General features: G+C 36.0%; 2 protein-coding genes across 2 annotated transcripts in view; one reads left to right on the top strand and one right to left on the bottom strand.

Moving 5' to 3' along the window:
- GTF2F2 (general transcription factor IIF subunit 2) overlaps nt 1-20,671 on the bottom strand; it is a 151,095-nt gene that overhangs the window by 89,089 nt on the left and 41,335 nt on the right. The window lies entirely within an intron of this gene.
- Nucleotides 1,639-3,619, top strand: KCTD4 (potassium channel tetramerization domain containing 4). The gene has a single exon (XM_022574877.3). The coding sequence runs from the start codon at nt 2,248-2,250 to the stop codon at nt 3,025-3,027; it is 780 nt and encodes a 259-aa protein (XP_022430585.1). The 5' UTR covers nt 1,639-2,247; the 3' UTR covers nt 3,028-3,619.

Below are 20,671 nucleotides of genomic sequence, written 5' to 3'. Positions count from 1 at the left end.
GAAACCAGAAGTGAGCAAGTCTGCAAGTGTAAGGTGGCCCTGGGGGTGATGGCTGAAGGGATCAGCAGTCCAGCTTCCTCCAGTCCTGCCTCACCTCCCCACCCCATGGAAGCAAATCCTCCAGCAGCACTAGCTTTAGGGCTCCCCCAGGAAGGCATCTATAAACAGGCCAAACAGTGTATAAGGAAGCAGACTAAGCCTTACATAGAATTCAACTATATCATTTTATTTAAATGTACAAAGAAAATTCTAGCACAGTCTCCACCACTATACTACAGTTATGTTCTATTGATTCTGGTGTCCCACGAAGTTCACTGACACAGGACTATAACTGTAAATGAAACTGGCATGCCTTTGCTGGTTTTGCCATTACATGGTACTACTCACGTGCATTGACTATTAACACAAGAATTCCATTTCTAAAGTTGTACCCCCCAAATCTATTCAATATTTCAGAAAAAGTCATAGCCGTAGGTAAGACCTGATTCCAAAACCACAAAATCAACACATATGAAATTGTTAGAATATAATAGTAAACTCTTCTTAAATGATGCAGTACTGAGAGGAAGTTTTAGTCAAAATGTTGGCTTACTATTAACAAGTTGTAAAGTTCTACATAAAACACTAAAATCTCTCGAGAATTCAATCTTACCTTTGGTTCAATTTCATGGTCTCAGAGCAAAAACTCAGCCCTAAAAATGTTATGTCTTAGATTCCTAGTTTAATTTCAATGAAATTTTGATAAGCTCAAGGATACGTAAATACTAAATTCAAAATGTGCTATAATTAAAAGTAAAATTTTTATATCTGAAGAAAATTAACATTGTTTAGAGAAAATGCAAGGCAAGCATTTTTAGAAGAATCTGCACCAATATTTCTATCAACACAAAGTTGAAAAAATTTCAAATACCTTTAATGTAATAAAAATATAAATCAATTTAACAAAATCTAAAGTCTAATTCTGAGGACAATGCAGCTCCTCAGAATCATTTGGCAGGTAGATCAGCCAAATAATAGTGCACTGGGGACAATGCTCACATTTCTTACCACTGGGTCTTTAAATTCTAGAAACGAAGACTCAAGATCCCTAAAATGTTTTGGAAGGCAAGTTACAGCGGAAGGAGAAAAAAAAAAGAAAGGGGAAAACAACCACCACACTCACACTGTTCCAGCTCCAAAAAAAAAAAAAAAGGGCAGCTAGGCTTTGGTCTTTTCTCTCCCCCTATGTGAACACTGAATAAAAACCAACAGCGGCAAAAGAAACCCAACTAACTTAGCCCATGACACTATTTTACAGCAGGTATTTTGAATGTGTCTCTCTGTTATCTTCTCGAGGGAGCACATGCCTGCGTGCACACAAACACACAGACACACGGTTACAGTGTTTTCCACAGCAGTCCAAGTCTTTGTTCAGCAGTGAAGCACGTTTAGGGTGAAACAAGCTTATGAATTTTCCACAGGAAATCTTAACCAAAAAAAAAAAAAAAAAAAGATTACTGTAAAACCTGTATATTTGATTTTTTACCTTTAGGGTAAAAAGCCAAAAATAACAGAGACTTTTGTTAAAGGACATGAAGAAAATTTCTTCTCACTCGCTAAAGATCCACAAAGCAGAATCACAGGCAAATCCAATTAAATTCAAGTACAATGTCACAAACAACAGGTTTAAATATTCTCACTTGTGTCTCTAAAATGACTACACCACTTGTGAAATGTGTGACTTTTTTTAGGAGAAACACTTCTATACACCTAGGTCCTTTGTCTTTGGGTTTCCTACTTATGATTTACTTTAAAAAATGCTACTAATTCAACATACATTATTCTCCAAAAGGTGACACTATTATTCAATATTAAGCCTGCCTGATTAATAACTTAAAAGACATTTAGAAGTGAATAAATTAGCTGGAGAATTAAACATATGTAACTGCTTAACTGCCAGTAGGAAATTCAATTTATTCAGTAACTTTCATTACTTCAAAGAATACACATGAAAACCTTTTCACAGCGAGTTCCTTCCCTGATATAGTTAAATGCAAATTATCTTTTTCCCCTCTTACTCCAGAAAGCTCCTGCATACATAGCTGACACGCCACCTACTGCAAAACCGAGCTGACAGCACAGGCAACGCTGCCAGCATTTCCATTCCATCACCAGGCTGGGGCTGAATAAAGGCGTGTTTGTGTGGTAGTGTTTCTTTTTAAAAAATCTCAACGCCAAGAAGAACAAGCTGAAATAGCATTTTCAAAAATGGAGCGTAAAATAAACAGAAGAGAAAAAGAAAAGGAGTATGAAGGGAAATACAACAGCCTGGAAGATGCTGACCAGGGAAAGAACTGCAAATCCACCCTGATGACCCTCAACGTTGGTGGATACCTATACATTACTCAGAAACAAACACTGACCAAGTACCCAGACACTTTCCTTGAAGGTATAGTAAATGGAAAAATCCTCTGCCCATTTGATGCCGATGGTCATTATTTCATAGACAGGGATGGGCTCCTCTTCAGGCATGTTCTAAACTTCCTACGAAACGGAGAACTTCTACTGCCAGAAGGGTTTCGAGAAAATCAACTTCTCGCACAAGAAGCAGAATTCTTTCAGCTCAAGGGACTGGCGGAGGAAGTGAAGTCCAGGTGGGAAAAAGAACAGCTAACACCCAGGGAGACTACTTTCCTGGAAATAACAGATAACCATGATCGCTCACAAGGACTGAGAATCTTCTGTAATGCTCCTGATTTCATATCAAAAATAAAATCTCGCATTGTTCTGGTGTCCAAAAGCAGGCTGGATGGCTTTCCAGAGGAGTTTTCAATATCGTCAAACATCATTCAATTTAAATACTTCATAAAGTCTGAAAATGGCACTCGACTTGTACTAAAGGAAGACAACACCTTTGTCTGCACCTTGGAAACTCTTAAGTTCGAGGCCATAATGATGGCCTTAAAGTGTGGTTTTAGACTGCTGACCAGCCTGGATTGCTCCAAAGGGTCAATTGTTCACAGCGATGCACTTCATTTTATCAAGTAATTACCTGTGTCACGAACAAAGGCAACAAGCATGCAGCCAGCAAGCTTCGGAAAACCACAGCATCAAAGGCATCCCAAATAACGTGCCCAGCTAGCTCTGTACTCAGAGACCTGCTGCTGATCAATTACTGTGAGCTAACGGTATGTAAATTCTATCGCTAAAGATGTCCTTCTCTAGGGCGTTCCTGCTGATCAGACTCTACACTTAAAGTGAAAACAGTGGTCTTCTACATATTGTAAATAAAGACTGAATGCTTTTGCTATTTGTTTATTTTTCCTTAAGCTGTCTTTCAATCAGAATGTCTTAAGTATTTGCACAATGAACAAGCATGTACATTATCTATCGTTCTTTCAAGTAAATGGTAATAAAATATTTTAAGGGACTGTAAGATCTTAAATCCTTTCTACTTACGGCAAAAATCTACAAAGAAAACTGAACTGGTAAAATTAACCATTGAGACCAAGACAGATATGCAGATCTACTAAAACAGAGCTGTGGTGAAACAAAATGAGATTGTAAGAATTAAAGTTATGGATTTAATTTTTAATGGTAGGCACCAAAAGCTTGTTCATAGTTTCTGTATTTCATACTAGAATTACAGCTGAGTTGATATATTGCTGAAAATTCCTAGAAAACGGCTTGATGACAATAAAAAAAAAAGAAAGCACTACTAACTTCTTTGCTTGTATTAATAATTATAGTAAAAAGTTAAATGTGTCACTTTTAAAACAAATGGTACCTTTTGACGACTTCACACAAAATTATGCATTGATGTGGTCAACTGGCAGGCTGCAGTAACCCTGGCTGGACTTGCAAATGACAAAAATCAGCCAATTCATTTCTTTGCAGGCTGAGCTCCAACACAGCATGGACAATTTAGTCTCAATACAGTAGTACACGGTATTAGAATAATGAAAGAGTTCATTTTCAGAATCGTCCTATCTATTCATTTTTCAAGCTCAAAAATATTAGATGAACATCACTAAACATCCTTATGAAAGAACTTTATTCTTCTCAGCACCTCTTTTGATGCTAAAACTCAGACTCAGTGAGTTGTGGTAATTTCTTTGCTTCATACTAAACAGGAAGGTATTTTTAGAAATTAAGTTTTATATATGGCTATCTCAATTAAATAATCTAGAAACTTAGCTTTAAATGTGAGTGTATTTTTTTCCTCCCAAAGAACAGCTAAATCATTTATTTCTATGCCACTTATTTTCTTTGGCTTCTAAGAACAAATTGCATCTTAAATTCGCTCCTTTAAAATTTAACCATTAAAACTGATAATTAAATCTTAACTTTAATAAACTTCAACAAAGTATTTCTGAAAATCTTGACTGAGGTTACGTAAGTTAGCACATAAGCCAAAAGTCTGCTTACACATAAAAATTCAGCAAAGCTAATATTCATTCTCAGGAGTAAAAATGACTTCCCATTACAACATCTGAGGTAATACAAATGTTGGCTGTACATACTAAAAGAAATATTTAAAAACCTCTTGTACAAAAAAGTCCTTTAAAAATTCACATTAAAAACAAAAATCTCTACATCAACCACGCAATCTTCTTTTTGTATTATAAGAAAAAAATGTTTCTATTAAAGCATCAAATTATCTCTTATGTACTTAAAAATGGCTTAATCAAGATTTAAAAGAACTATGAAAACAGAAAAAAATAATAAAATCTATTTTAGCAGTCACTATAATTGAACTGTTTATATACCTCTCCAGCTTACAAGTTGACTTTTCCTTGGCATTTAGACTTCGTAATGAAAAAAAGGGCAGTGATTTAATGTCAAAGCAAGATTTTCTCTAACAGGGTTTCATTACAGATAATAAAAATAGCCCTGACATCTCTTTTTACAGGAAATATAGCTGAACAAATCTCCTTAGAAGTATTATAAGTGAGGTTTTTGCATCAGTTCACAAAAAGAAAGTTTAACTGTTATAACAAAATTATTGATGGAAACCATTACTTAAAGAAATTTGTCACTCGTGTTTTTGTATATCTCTAAAAAATCGTTTCTGGAATGCATTTAATTTTTCCTCAAGCTTTTGATAAATCATAATATCCTAAAACAATTTAGGAATCTACAAGGAAATATGGCTAGATTGATAACTCTTGTGTAACTTTTCATAAATGTACCTTTTTAAATTCAAAACTACCTGAACTTGTATTTACGTATTCAAGTGCCTAAATATTGTAAGTGTACAGAAAATATCTAGTTTTTAAATTTCACTATTTAAAAAAAAAACTTAGAAATACTTTCCATTCAAAAAATTCAAGAAATCATACAAAATGCCAACTGTAAGTCAGAGTGAAGCTGTCATAACATTTTTGTTTGCAGTCAATGAAGAATTTCTTCCTCAAATCTTTTCTCATAAGTAAATATTGCTCCAAAGAATAAATCACAAAGTGACTCGTCATCTTTTTCAGAAGAAAGGTAATAAAAAATAGGTTACTGTACTTGCCATGAGCCAAACATATATACACCTGTACTTGGAATTACACCACACAGTGATTCTGGCATTGCCCTTAAAATATTAAAAATAAACACATAGCTTATGGTGTACTATATTTCTAAAATGTGTGCAGTGTGCAGAACAAGTGAAGGGAAACACTTATGAGACTTTTCAAGTGATACAAAAAAGATGACTACCATCCCAGACTGAAGATCATGATACCAATTAAGCTTGTTCAGTAATTTTTTTAAAGAAAGTTACTTATATTTAAAGTGTTATTTTTAAGATAAAAAGGTAACATTTATTGTTTTATTGCATGCCAGATATCATGCTATGCACGTATCTCAATTAATTCTCACGATGACCCTAAGAAAGGTACTATTATTTTTCCTTCTCACAGATGAAGAAAGAGCCTAAGAGGGCTAAGGAACCTGCTAATAAGATCATACAGTTATTGAGAGGTAAAGGTGGAACCAACATTTGAAACCCAGCTATACCAGTTCCAGAGCCAGCAGGAACTATGTCTGCTTTTGCAGGCCACTTATCTCTCTAGCACCTAGAACCTGGTGTTAAACAGGTTAAAACAGGCATTCGTGAAGAACATGCTAAATAAAGAATACCAAAATACAGGTTTGCCTCACTTGATAAAAATTTCACAATGCAGGTATTCTTAAAATGTTAAGTAAAACAGCTGAATTTTGGGAAAGCAAATAATATTTTAAATGTCATGTCGTGTCATTTAAAGAACATGAGATGAATCATCTCACAAGAATAAAGAATATCCCAAATTTGTATATTGGCAAATCTAGATTTTCACATGTCAGGTTTGCTGAAAAGGGGGGTTACTTTTTATGACTTACACAGTCCACAGAACTGACATATTTTTCCTCATAGGAAAAAAATATGGCACAGTGAAACACACACAGGCTCTGGAGTCAGACTTGGGTTCAAATTCAATTAACTTCCACTAATTTGCTTACATGACCATAAGCAAGACACTTAACTTCTTTGAATTTCAACATCCTCACAGTAAAATGGAGATAATAATGACTAGCTGATAGAGCATTTATAAGGCTTAAATTCTAAATTACATGTAAAATGCCTCACCCATCACAGACTTCCCATAAGCACTGGTTATTATCTTATCCAGTGTAAAGGTACCTTCATGACATAACCATGAAGAACAGGCACAAAAATGCACATTTACATTAATTAGGCTTTCAACTTAGACATGAACAGAACAGAGAACTTTTGACAAATGCACGCTTACTACTGTGATGAGTACTATAAGATACAAGAATCTACTTTAAATTAAATTGCTCCAGGCAAATGCAGTTTTCAACTTTATTAGTTTAAAAATACATATAATGAGTTTTTCTTGGGACTTTTACCTTCTAGCTTCATGCACAAAATCTACAAGATGAAAATAATCACTGCAGCTGTTTTATCAGCAATTTAAAATCAGTCAGCAATAATATATGATACCATACTCTTAAAGATATCCCTGTCTAATAAATTATGATCAAATGCCTTAAATTGCAATGATGTCAGTCAAGGTTAAAATCTGAGTATCTGAATCATAATTATCTTGCAAATAAAGCAGAAATGTAATATGGACTATCCAAAACAGCATGCAACTTAGAAATTGTTTGTATTTAGCTTTTTAATATTTTTTATTTAAGTCGAGTTGATTTACAATGTTGTGTTAATTTCTGCTGTACAGCCTAGTGACTCAGTTATACACATTCTTTTTTATATTCTTTTCCATTATGGTTTATCCCATGATACTGAATATAGTTCCCTGTGCTATACAGTAGGGCCTTGTTGTTTATGCATTCTATACGTGATAGTTTGCGTCTACTAACTCCAAACTCCCAGTCCATCCCTCCCCCCTCTCCCGCTCCCCCTGTATTTAGCTTTGAAATATACAATGGCTATTTCTGTAGCAGACTTATTTTCCTTATCATATTTTGCTTAAGCTAATATTAAAATTAATTTGCTTCTGTGAATAAACACCAAGGGGGTGGGGATAAAGGATGATGTGCTGGGCAGAGGGAAATATCTAAGATGAAATTTTATTTATTTATTTTTAACATCTTTATTGGAGTATAATTGCTTTACAATGGTGTGTTAGTTTCTGCTTTATACAGAGTGAATCAGTTATCCATATACATATGTTCCCATATCTCTTCCCTCTTGCGTCTCCCTCCCTCCCACCCTCCCTATCCCACCCCTCTAGGTGGTCACAAAGCACCCAGCTGATCTCCCTGTGCCATGCAGCTGCTTCCCACTAGCTATCTATTTTACGTTTGGTAGTGTATATATGTCCATGCCACTCTCTCACTTTGTCACAGCTTACCCTGTCCTCTCCCCATATCCTCAAGTCCATTCTCTAGTAGGTCTGTTTCCCATCTTGCCCCTAGGTTCTTCATGAACTTTTTTTTTTCTTAGATTCCATATATATGTGTTAGCATACGGTGTTTGTTTTTCTTTCTGACTTAACTTCACTCTTTGACAGACTCTAGGTCCATCTACCTCACTACAAATAACTCAATTTTGTTTCTTTTTATGGCTGAGTAATATTCCATTGTATATATGTGCCACATCTTCTTTATCCATTATAAGATGAAATTTTAAATTTGCCTAATTTATAAAGAGGTGACTGTATTCCTACTTCTTCTCTTTGCAAAGATACACAATAGTTCAAGAGTTTCTATCAAACAAAAGTCACTGATAGAAGTCTTATAAGCTATTATAAATAATTTAATTAAATCTTTCCAATAATGCAAAAACTACACAATATTAAGCATTCTGTATGTAAAATATGGCAATTCTAAATTTATCTAAATTACTACTTATTTTAGAAAAAATACTGAACTGGATATTAAAGACTTAGACAATTATAATGTACTTCTTTATTATCTGTCTTAAAAAACTGTTCCCTAGCATAAAATATAACACAGTTAACCTAACAGTACAGCAGGTTTTTCCAAACCAAGGATTCCAGAATATTCAGTTACATTTAAAAGCAAGTTTTACTAGTTTTTTTTTTTAAAGATCTAGGTAGTTTTATAAATTTCTTTTTGAAGAAAGGGCCAACTTTTCAGAAGTAATTTTGACTATGGCCTTCTAGAATCTTTAGTACATATTTTTCTACATCATTAAAGTGTAAAATTGGGCAAATTTACTGATTTTTTTAAAAACAATTCCACCCTACTGATTTTGCCTCGTTATAAAAGAGATTTATTAACTAATTTTAAAGGTTCTTAAAATTGTTGAATGATACTAACTTTAACCTCAATGGTTGCTTGAGTTTGATAACCTTCTATGACTTAATGTGGTTTTACAAAGGACTACAACATTTAGCATTTACTTCAGGTACCATACCATTTGATGAATTTTTATTTAGATTTATTTTAAAAAAACATTAAAATTAAATATACATGCAGACATCCTAAGAAAACTACTTTGAGGTTTGCATATCTTTTCTATCCACGTATAGATATTTTTAAAGAAACCACCATGGAAAGAAAAAGGAAAGACGCAGGGCGCAGTGGGGCGTGGGGTGGGAGGGAGGCGCAAGAGGCAGGGGATGTATGTACACGTACAGCTGATTCACTTGGTTCTACAGCAGAAACTAACACAGCATTGTAAAGCAATTATACTCTAATAAAAAAAAAAGGAAAGACTACATACAGCTGTGTGCAGAAATAATTATTAATAAAGGTTGATGATTACTGGAGAGAAACATCAGAAGAATCTAAAAGTCACAGGTGACTGATTTATAAAACAACAAAACCAAAACAATGCAACCACAGGCACTTATGACACATATATGCTTACTTGTTACAACACAGCCAGAAAATAACACATTGGGATTCAATATAAAAATATTCAGCTACCTTGAAACCTGGAGGCAGGCTTTATCAAAATGTTATTTTGGTTCCCAGTTATATATCCCTTCCCTCTTTTTTCTATCTTATCAAAATTTAGATTATTTGGATATAAGGCAAATTGTACTTAATAAGAGGCAAGAAAAGAAGGCTCGACTATAGCTCTATTATAGAACAAAAATCTGTGTATTGTAAAATTCACTACATGATGAATATATAGTAAAACAGCAAAGCTTAAAAAAATTGGTAGTTAAAAATTTGGTAGTTAACAATGAGGTGTTTTAATGAAGCAAGGCTAATAAGCATTAAGTAAAATCATTCCCAATCTTCATTCTGTATCACCCTAAGACTTTCCATTTAACTAAAGGACGTAATAAAAACATTTTTAAGTGGAATTAATTCTCTTTATTAAAAAAAAAAAAGAATATGTAGCAATCAAAGTAAAAAAAGACATCAACTCCACCAATGTTAAGAACTGCTAATGAAGCAAAAAAAGATTAAACTTCTACAGAGACCAATGGTTTTCCAACAAGGGAACAACCACTACCTACCTAGCTCTTCCCTTCAAAGAAATCATCTATGGTTGTTTCTGTAAGTTTCAGCTATTGTATTACGGTATTATAAAAGATCACTACCCTGAAAAGTATATGAATGGGTGGAAAGGAATAAGAAAAAGTGGGACATGCTGGTAATATTACCTTTTAGCAAAAGTCATAAAAATGCCTGGCATTCACTGAGGCGTTACGATTTCTCAGTCAGTACTTAGTACTTTATTTGCCTTATCTCCTTTCTAGTAGAGCTACACAGATTGCTTGTTGCCTCCCCAACACTCATTCTTCCCTTACTTGTTAGTAACTGAACCCTAATTCCATTGAGGTGGCAACTGTACCCAGATAAAAACCTGTATTTCCTGATATTCTGTGGCTGCAAGGTCAAGTTATTGAGTTCCGACCAATGGAATATAAGCAAAACTGAGAGGGTGTGACTTTTGGATATGGTCCTCTCACAAAGCTGGGTGAGCCTTTCTGTCTTGCCCTCCTGCTCCATTTTGCTGCCTGGAATGTACATGTGATGTTTATAACCACAGCAGTCATTCTGGATCACCTTGAGAATGGAAGCCACAAACTAATGATGGCAGACAGTTGCTGATAACCATGGAACCGCCATACCAGACCTGCACTTCTTACCTCAGAACTTCTGTACAAAGAAGAAAAACGCATAAAGTCATTGATACTTTAGATGGAGGTGGGTGGTATTAAAGCCCCCATTTTACAGATGAGAAAAGAGACCCACAGAGTTAAACAACTTGCCTCAGGCGCACCGCTAGCAAGCAATCTCCAACCACTGTGTAAGACCACTTTCACCCAGGCACCAGGAACTGAGCGGGAGACTCAGCAGAGGACGTGAGCCTTGAAAATGGGCAGGATAACGTTGAAGGGAGGAGGGCACCTCTACTCAGTAGACTATGCCAAAACCTGGCTTAAAATACTGGAAGACGCCAAAGTTAATGAAAAGGGCATCCAGTCAGCCTGGTGAGTTGCTACAGAAAAACCACACTAGAACAGAGAATCCATTGATGAGAAGTGCGGGGCCACAGCCACAGAAAGGAAAAGGGGTAACTGATAGGTCCAGGAATAAGTGTAACCTGGAGAGAAACCTCTGTGAGCCAGGCAGATTTTTCCTCATTCAGGTACAGATTCATTACTGGATTAAATCCAGAAGAATAGCTACCTGGGAATAACCACCCAACTGATTTCTAAAAATGAACTAAAAATTCTTAATGGGAACATCTAAGAAAAAGTAGAATATCTTTATGCAAATAGGAGGAGAGGAAGGGTGTTTATATATCAGGTAGGCACAGGAACAACTTCACAGATTTCTGAGATATAGTCAACTTTTATACTACCACCCCCTCCCCTGCTTTGGGGGTGGAGGGGGAGTGTGAGGGTGGAATGGAGAAGAGCATAATCCTCCTGTTTCCCTGCGTTATCAAGCAATTAAAATACTTAGGATGAAAAAGCATCTTGCATGCTCTGTTTTAGAGTCTTCCGGGAGGGAATGAAGTAAAAAAACTGAGAAAGAGAAACAGTCTGAAAAACTGAACTTGTGGAAGCTGGGAAACATAATGATCATTTTTTTTAGAAACAGTAAGGGATGAATGAATGAGGAGTTACATAAGGAGCTACCTCCAGACACAGAGAGGGGCCCGAGGCTTTAACCAGCAGGGCGGCTGTTTGTTCCCTAAGTAGCTAGTACTACCTTCAATATTCCAAATTAATAAGCTTGTAGTAAACTACTCAAATAATTAGACATTTTCCCCAAGAACATGTTAACAGAAGGATCAAGAAAAGCTACTGCTAGCTTTTTTACACTTAAGTTAAAATACTGGAGCACAGATGATAAAGCTCACATACTTTTTAAAATAACCAGATAAAAAGTGACCTAAAGGACACGGATAAGTGAGTTTTTCTGGTTATATAACCCAAATTCGATGATCCCTTAAGAGGCAAAACATACTCATGCACATATTAGCAGATTTATTTTATATTTACTTCTAAATACATACTACTTGTTTTTGTATTGCACAACTTTAAAAGATAAAATACAGTTATTGTTGCTTAAAACCTTATTTTACACAGCCACATGGGAGGCAAATTATTTATAAATCATTAGAAGACTTAAACACGAGAACACAGCGTAAAAGAGTTCATCAGGAAGAAAAAGTATTTCGAAAATTAGTAAACAAATAAATGAAAGATGTCAACTAAGACCAATACAATTAAATAGACCCGAATGTTGCCCTGCATCTTTTAGCTTCTGGTCACTTATAGTGCATTAAATAACTAAACAGATGAGGACAGACAGAGAAATGTTCTTATTCTAAAACATTCAAGGAAGATGCCCGCTACCCTAGTTCCCTACCAGTCTTTTATAAAATTAAATAGAGAAGCACAGGACCAACGTCAGGGCGTGGTCCATCTTTCTGGATTGAACATACACCTAACTAAAGCTGCTAATAATATCTCCTGCTTGGCTTCACATTGATGACAGACTGCTTTTAAATGTTCTTGTAAGCTGATACAGGCCAAAGCAATCAGGCCCATATCTTTAAAACATATTTACACCAGACACTTATTTAAAATTGTCTTTGTAGCTGAAGACCCTTACACCTTTAAGTTTATTGCTCAGCTCTGTTCAAAATCCTAGCCTGCACAATTACAGGCTCATATTATACGTGTATAATAATAATAATTAAAAAATTAAATTAAAATAAAGATGAATAAAAGGTTAAAATGAGCATTAAATCATGCCAGGCACTCTGCTAAAAACATTGTTATTGCTACAACTAATTTACAAATGGAGAGACTGAAGTCTGGCAAAGAAGTGTGTCAGACTTCAGATCTCCTAATGAGAGACTGAGCAGGGTTTTAATTCAGCAGTCAGTTTCTAGAACCCATTCTCAATTACTACCACATACATTCTGTCAACCTACATTCTCCTTCTAGCTTTGAAAAGTAGAAAATTGACTTTTTCCTCCCTCTATGAAAAATAGTGTTCATCAAACAACTTAAATCAAACAACGTAAATATGATTCAGAGGTGAGGTGCTCAGCTCATCAAAAAAGTGTTTTTAAGAACATTAGAGATGTTTACATATGTAAGTAACTGACACATTTTAAATAGTCTTATAGCTATTCATTCGAAGATTCTCCCCAAATCTCTCTGGGCCAAGCTTTTTGACTCTGATTTATTATTTTGAAATAATGACAATGACTTTCCTTAAAACTACTATGAATTGGGACTTCCCTGGTGGCGCAGTGGTTAAGAATCTGCCTGCCAATGCAGGGTACACAGGTTCGAGCCCTGGTGCGGGAAATCCCACATGCTGCAGAGCAACTAATCCCGTGCGCCACAACTACTGAGCCTGTACTCTGGAGCCCGAGAGCCACAACTACTGAGCCCACGTGCCACAACTACTGAAGCCCACACGCCTAGAGCCTGTGCTCCGCAACAAGAGAAGCCACTGCAATGAGAAGCCCCCGCACGGCAACAAAGACCCAACACAGCCAAATATAAAATAAATAAAATAAAGTAAGTTAAAAAAAAAATAATAAAAGAATCTGCCTGCCATTGCAGGGGAAGCGGGTTGGAGCCCTGGTCTGGGAAGATCCCACATGCTGCGGAGCAACTAAGCCCGTGCGCCACAACTACTGAGTCTGCGCTCTAGAGCCCGAGAGGAACAACTACTGAAGCCCGCGCACCTAGAGCCCACGCTCTGCAACCAGACTAAACGAAAAGTACAAATCTATTTATACAATTAATACTAAGGTTAAATAACAGGAGAATTAGCTGCAGAACAGAATGCTAATCTTAATAAAGTGAAAATACAACCAATGAAATTTGAGAAATTGTGTTTTGAGGAAAATAATTTCCTAATTTTTCATAACAGAGAATCAACAGATTGTCAAAAAATGAAACCTGGAGTTAAAAAAAATAAACAACGTAATGACTCCAATCCCTTAATTTCTCTCCCCTCACATCCACAACCCCAACCCCCAACTTTAGAAGGAGCTCTTGGGAACTCATAGTTTTTGTGGAAAAGAAGCATTTATCTGACATGCAGCAATTCTTTCTGTTATCTTTCTTCTGTTAATTCAAGTAAATTAACTAGAGTTCTTCCTATTCCCTATAATGGTGGGCTAAGTTATTTAGATCAAATCTCACACCGAAAACAACTGTAACAGTTGAATAAAATTTTGAAAGTATTAAAAAGACTACAAGATAATAAGTAATCACCAAGCTCCAAAGATAGGGAAAACAAGACTCTCTGAGGTCATGGGCCAATCCGAAGAACATGAGACCCTTTGTTTAGACAGACGTCCAAGACAAGTGTGGGCGGACAGAAATCAAAGTCCAGAGTGCGCACAAGGTGGAATGCCTAACAGAAGTTCCTTACTTTAAAAATTAAAATCCCAAAAGACTATACCCACAGGGTGAGAGTAAACAGGATGTGGAAAAGTCTCCTAACGTGCTATAATTTAAAACCTGCCCACTCAGACTAATCAGTGAATTGTGCTAAATATTTAAGTTAGAAATAAACCCAGTCTCACATAAGTTCTTCCTGGTAACAAAAAAGGGGGTCACCTCTCCAATTCATTTCATGAAGACAGTATAACCTCAACACACCAAAACCTAACAAGGACATCAGGAGAGAGGAAAATTATGGGCCAATTTTACTCATGAACATAAATGTAAAAATCTTAAACAAAAGATAAGCAAACTGAATCTAGCAATATTTAAAAATATTATAAATCAAAGCTGAGTTGGGCTTATTCTAAGAATAGACGTTTGATTAGCAGTAAAAAAAATCAACATAATTTTCCACATTAATAAGATAAACCTATAATCATCTCAATAGATACAGAAAAGGTATTTGATAAAATTCATCATCCATTCATTGACACGCTTAGCAAACTAGGAAGAGAAGGGAATTTCCTTAATCCGATGAGGACTAACTACCAAAAACAGCAAACTAACTAAAAGTTACAGCAAACAAAGATAAATGTTAAACAGAAAGTGACCTCATCACTTCCCCAACTAGTAAAACAGAGCAAGAAAAAGAAATGACAGGTATAAAATTTGGAAAGAAAGACATAAAACTGTGATTATATTCACAGATCTTATAATTATATAGTTATAAAATTTTTTAAAAGTCTATAGATAAACGAGTAGAATGTATAAAGGCAGTTTGGCAAGGTTGTTGGATATAAGATCAATGTTAAAATTCAACTGTATTTCTATATGCCAGCAACAAAGAGAGGATAATCTTTTTAAAGATACTTTATACAGCAGTGTCAAAAATATCAAATATATAGGAATTATAATTAAAAAATATAGGAAATCTACAGAGAAAACTATAAACATTACTGAGAACAATTAAAGAAGACTTCATAAATGTACATATATTGCAAGAGTCAATAAAAGATGTCAATTTTTCATAAGCTGCTATACAAGACACCCCCTGCCCCAGCCAAATCCAGTCAAATGCTTTGTGGAAAATTTCAAGATGATTCTAATTTATATAGAAATGGAAAGGGGCCAAGAATAACCAAGAAACTCCTGAAGAAGAACAAGGTGGGAGGGCTTGCTGCCCTGGATATCAAGAATTATTAAGCTAGAATAGGAAAGAAAGTGTGGTATTGCACAAGAATAAATGAATTGATTAACAGAACAGATAGGAAGTCTAAAAACAGACCGGTGCTTCAATAGATACTTAAGGCAAAGATAGCACTGCATAACGGTGAGAAAAAGATGGTTTTTAAAAGTACATGATATTCATCCATAAGGAGGAAAAATAAAATTTGACCCCTATCTCACACCATACAGAAAAAACAATTCCAGGTAGACTGTAGATCTAAATGTGAAAGACAAAAGAGCTTCTGGAAAATGATATGAGAATACCTTTATGATCTTGGAAGCTAAAAGATTTCTTAAATGGGACACAAAAAGCACAAACCATAAAAGACAAGACTAATAAATTGGACTGCACTAAAGACAATGACTTCTGTTTATCAAAAGACACCTTTAAGAGAGTGAAAAGGCAAATCACAAAATAAAAGACATTTATAACCCATGTAACTATGGGCTATACCCAGAATATATAAAGAATTACAACTCAAAAAGAAAAAGTCAACGCAATAAAAAATAGACAAGAGGGCTTCCCTGGTGGCGCAGTGGTTGAGAGTCCGCCTGCCGATGCAGGGGACACCGGTTCGTGCCCCGGTCTGGGAGGATCCCACATGCCGCGGAGCGGCTGGGCCCGTGAGCCATGGCCACTGGGCCTGCGCATTCGGAGCCTGTGCTCTGCAACGGGAGAGGCCACAACAGTGAGAGGCCCAAGTACCACAAAAAAAAAAAAAGATGACAATACTCTCTAAATTGATCCACAGATTCAACACAATCCCTCCCAAAATCCCAGTTGGTATTTTTGCAGAAATTAACAAACTGATCCTAAAATTCACAGGAAAATTCAAGGACCCAGAATAGCCAAACAATCATGAAAAGTAAAATGAAGTTGGAGGGGCTTCGCTGGTGGCACAGTGGTTGAGAGTCTGCCTGCCGATGCAGGGGACACGGGTTCATGCCCCAGTCCGGGAGGATTCCCACATGCCGCGGAGCGGCTGGGCCCGTGGGCCACGGCCGCTGAGCCTGCGCGTCTGGAGCCTATGCTCCACAACGGGAGAGGCCGCTACAGTGAGAGGCCCGCGTACAGCAAAAAAAAAAAGAAAAAAAGAAAAGAAATTAAGCTGGAGAACTCTCAACTTCACAATTTCTAAATTTACTACAAAACTATAGTAATCAAGACTGTGGTACTGGCATAAGGATAGATATACAGAGCTATGGAACAGAATTGAGAGTCTGTAAAAAAATTTCTGATTTTCCACAATGGTGCCAAGACAATTCAATGGGGGAAAAAAGATAGTCTTTTCAAAAAATAGTGCTTGGACAACTGGATATCCACATGCAAGAAATGAAGTTGGACTCTCACTTCATACCAAATACAAAATTAACTCAAAGTAGACCATAACCGAAATGTAAGAGATAAGACTATAAAACTCTTAGAACAAAGCACAGGAGCAATTCTTTATGACCTTGAGTTAGGCAAAGCCTTCTTAAATATGACACCAAAAACAAAAGCAACAAAAAGGAAAAACAGACAAACTGGATTTCCTCAAAATTAAAAGTTTTGTGCTTTAAAGAATACCATCAAGAAAGTGAAAAGAGAACCTACAGAATGGGAGAAAATGTTTGCCAATCATATAACTATAATAATACACATGTATACAGCTCTTACAACTCAATAACAAAAGACAACCAAGTTTAAATATGGGCAAAGGATCTGAATAGAAATTTCTCCAAAAAACCAAAAAAAAAAAAAAAAACCCAAAACAAACAACAAATGGCCAACATACACATGAAAAGATATTTACATCATTAGCTATCAGGGAAATGCAAATCAAACCCACAATGAGACCACTTCACACTCACTAAGATGACCATAATCAAAATGACAGATAGGACTTCCCTGGTGGTCCAGTGGTTAAGACTCCGTGCTTCCACTCCAGGGGGCACGGTTTGACCCCTGGTTGGGGAAGTTCCACATGCTGCACTGTGCGGCCAAAAAAAACAAGAAACAGACAGACAATAACAAGTGTTGATGAGGATGTGGAGAAATCAGAATGTTCATCTATTGCTGGCGGGATGAAGAATAGTACAGCTGCTGTGGAAAACAGTTGAGCAGTTCTTCAAAAGGTTTAACAGAAAGTTACCATACGATCTAGCACTTTACTTCTACGTATATACTCAAGAGAAATGAAAACATAAGTTCACAAAAAACTTGTACACAAATGCTCACAGCGGCACTATTCATCACAGCTCAAAAGTGGAAACAATCCAAACATCCATCAATTGATGAATGGATAAGTAAAATATGGAATATCCATACAATAGAATATTATTCAGCAATAAAAAGGAATGAAGTACTGATTAATGCTAAAACATGGATGAGCCCTTGAAGCATTATGCTAAGTGAAAAATGCCAGTTACAAAAGACCAAATACTATATGATTCCATTTACATGAACTACCCAGAATAGATATATCTATAGAGACAGAAAGTAGATTAGTGGTTGCCTATGTGATGGGGGTTTGGGGTGAAAATAACAAGTGACTACTAAGAGGTATGGGGTTTCTTCTAGTGATAAAAATGTTCTAAAATCGATTGTGGTGTTGGGTGCACATCTCTGCCAATATACTAAAAAGCACTGAATTGTAGTACATTCTAAGTGGGTAAATTGTTACTAAGTGAATTATATATCAATAAAGCTGTTCTATTTAAAAAGGCAATATAATGCAAATACTTTTTCATTTACAAGACCACTAAATGACATCACGTTTACTTATAGACGAAATAGGGAATTATGAAAAATTCAGAAATTCAATAATACAATGTTTAAGCAGAAAACAGACAAGTTTTCATTTTGGAGCCATTTATTATTTTATTTTATTTTATCTTAAATATGAGGGATAAGAGCAATCCTTAAAGAAGGAGTAGGATCTGAGGACCAAACTAACATATGCACAGAAAAGGTGATAAACCTGGAATTTGCTTTGAAGTAATCTAGCAGTGGATAAGGGAGGTAGGAAAGGGAGATAAAAAATGTAACAGGACTGGCTGTTGTCAATTTTTGAAGCTAAGTAATAAGCATATTGAGATTCATTTATTACTCTCTCTACTATGTTTGAAGTTTTCCATTAAAAACTAAAAAGTATTTTTCTAAAAATAAATCAATAATTATATTATATTCTAATATAATATGTCATAATTTACTTCACCAGCTATTTGTTTTTGGACATCAGCTCTGTCCAATTCCATTATTAGTATGAATGCTGGGTAAACAGTCCCCAAATCACTTAATGCAGACTTAGTTGGACCACACACCTTGGGAAAGAAGGGAAGATCAAAGGAAGCAGTAGAGGATACAATTAAGGTGCACATTTTTCGCTTTTGCCCCACCCTCTACCTGGTACTGACAGATATCCAATTACCCCATGGTTAGCTCTGGAGGTTTTGAGATAGACTCTTATGATGATAATACATTAATCATATCAGAAAAATAAATAAATAAAATTAAAAGTATAACCTTAAGCACCAAACTTCCAAAGAATTATTTAAAACAGTACAGGGACTTCCCTGGTGGCGAAGTGGTTAAGAATCCGCCTGCCAACGCAGGGGACACAGGTTCGATCCCTGGTCCAGGAAGATCCCACATGCCACAGAGCAACTAAGCCCATGTGCCACAACTACTGAGCCCACACATCGCGACTACTGAAGCCTGCGTGCCTAGAGCCCATGCTCTGCAACAAGAGAAGCCACTGCAATGAGAAGCCCGTGCAACACAACGAAGTGTAGCCCCCACTCACCTCAACTAGAGAAAGCCCGCGCGCAGCAATGAAGACCCAAGGCAGCCAATAAATAAATAAATAATACTATAAAATCAGTTTTACAATGATATCTATGGTTCTGCAGAAATGGTTTTCAAATAAATCTGATTTCCTAAACAGCTTGGACAGCACTACAGTATCCTCCACAATAAGACAGAGTGTTTTAAAATGGAAATTCTTACCAACTTATATCAAATATGTATCATCTGATTAGATCTAAAGCAGATTAAATGTGTTTCTTACTATTTATAAAACATCACTATACCCAGCTAACGATTTGCATAGTCAGTTAGACAATATATCAACCAAGACAACTAAAAACTGGCTCCAGGAACTTTCCTGGTGGTCCTATGGCTAAGACTCCATGCTCCCAACACAGGGGTCCTGGGTTCCATCCCTGGTCAGGGAACTAGATCCTGCATGCCACAACTAAGAGTTCTCATGCCGCAACTAAAAAAGGTCCTGAATGCCACAACTAAAAGATCCCCGCATGTTGTAGCTAAGACCCAGAGCAGCCATAAATAAATACATAAAATTTTTAATAAATAAATAAATAAATAAAAACTGGCTCCAAATAAGGGCTAATGATGAACATAACTGAAAAGGATCTTAAACAGAATTATAAACACTAGCAAAGCTAATTCTTTTCACTGAAGGGTAATGCCATGAAACAAATGATCATAAAATGTGAAATCCTTCACAAAAGTATTCAAAGCAAATTAAATTTTAGAATGACAAATATTCAAGTGCTACAGTATGAGAAGTACTGTGCATTGTCTGAATAAAAGTAATGAGAGATAATACTGAAAAACAGTCACCATTCGTGAAAGAGGCACTTAAAGATAATAGTTGTCTTGTGAAAAATACTGTACCCCCAAATGATCAAAACATTCCTCATTCTTCAGTATGAGCAATAAGAAGATGAAATAGAAATGCATATAAAATATTTATAGCTGCATGACAATTAACTTCAAAATGATACTGAGTCTCTCATGAGCCCCTTTGGAATTACATGTCTGACGAATTCCAGGCATTAAATATCACATCTCTTTTCCCCTCCTTTCTTCAAACCTTTATTCTAGTAGCACTGCTCAGTCTGAGATGCTCTGCACCACAGCCCCTCCCTACCTCCTGGATTGTGAGGATCCTACCAATCTTTAACGCTCCCAAAGCATCTTCAGCAAGATGCACGCACTTCCAGGAGCTACCATTTCCCTTCAGCAAAGTAGGGGAAAGCAGTCATCATCAGAGCTCAGCTCACTCTCTGATGTGTATGCACATCTAGTC

Source organism: Delphinapterus leucas, chromosome 18, assembly GCF_059928025.1.
Source record: "Delphinapterus leucas isolate spDelLeu-1000000601 "Yukka" chromosome 18, BTC_Dleu_Yukka2, whole genome shotgun sequence".
NCBI lineage: Eukaryota > Metazoa > Chordata > Mammalia > Artiodactyla > Monodontidae > Delphinapterus > Delphinapterus leucas.
This window is presented reverse-complemented; position numbering and strand designations above follow the sequence as displayed.

Bases quoted from the DNA above. Each gene is read 5' to 3' on its own strand.
- KCTD4 (XM_022574877.3), top strand. From the start codon at position 2,248: ATGGAGCGTAAAATAAACAGAAGAGAAAAAGAAAAGGAGTATGAAGGG.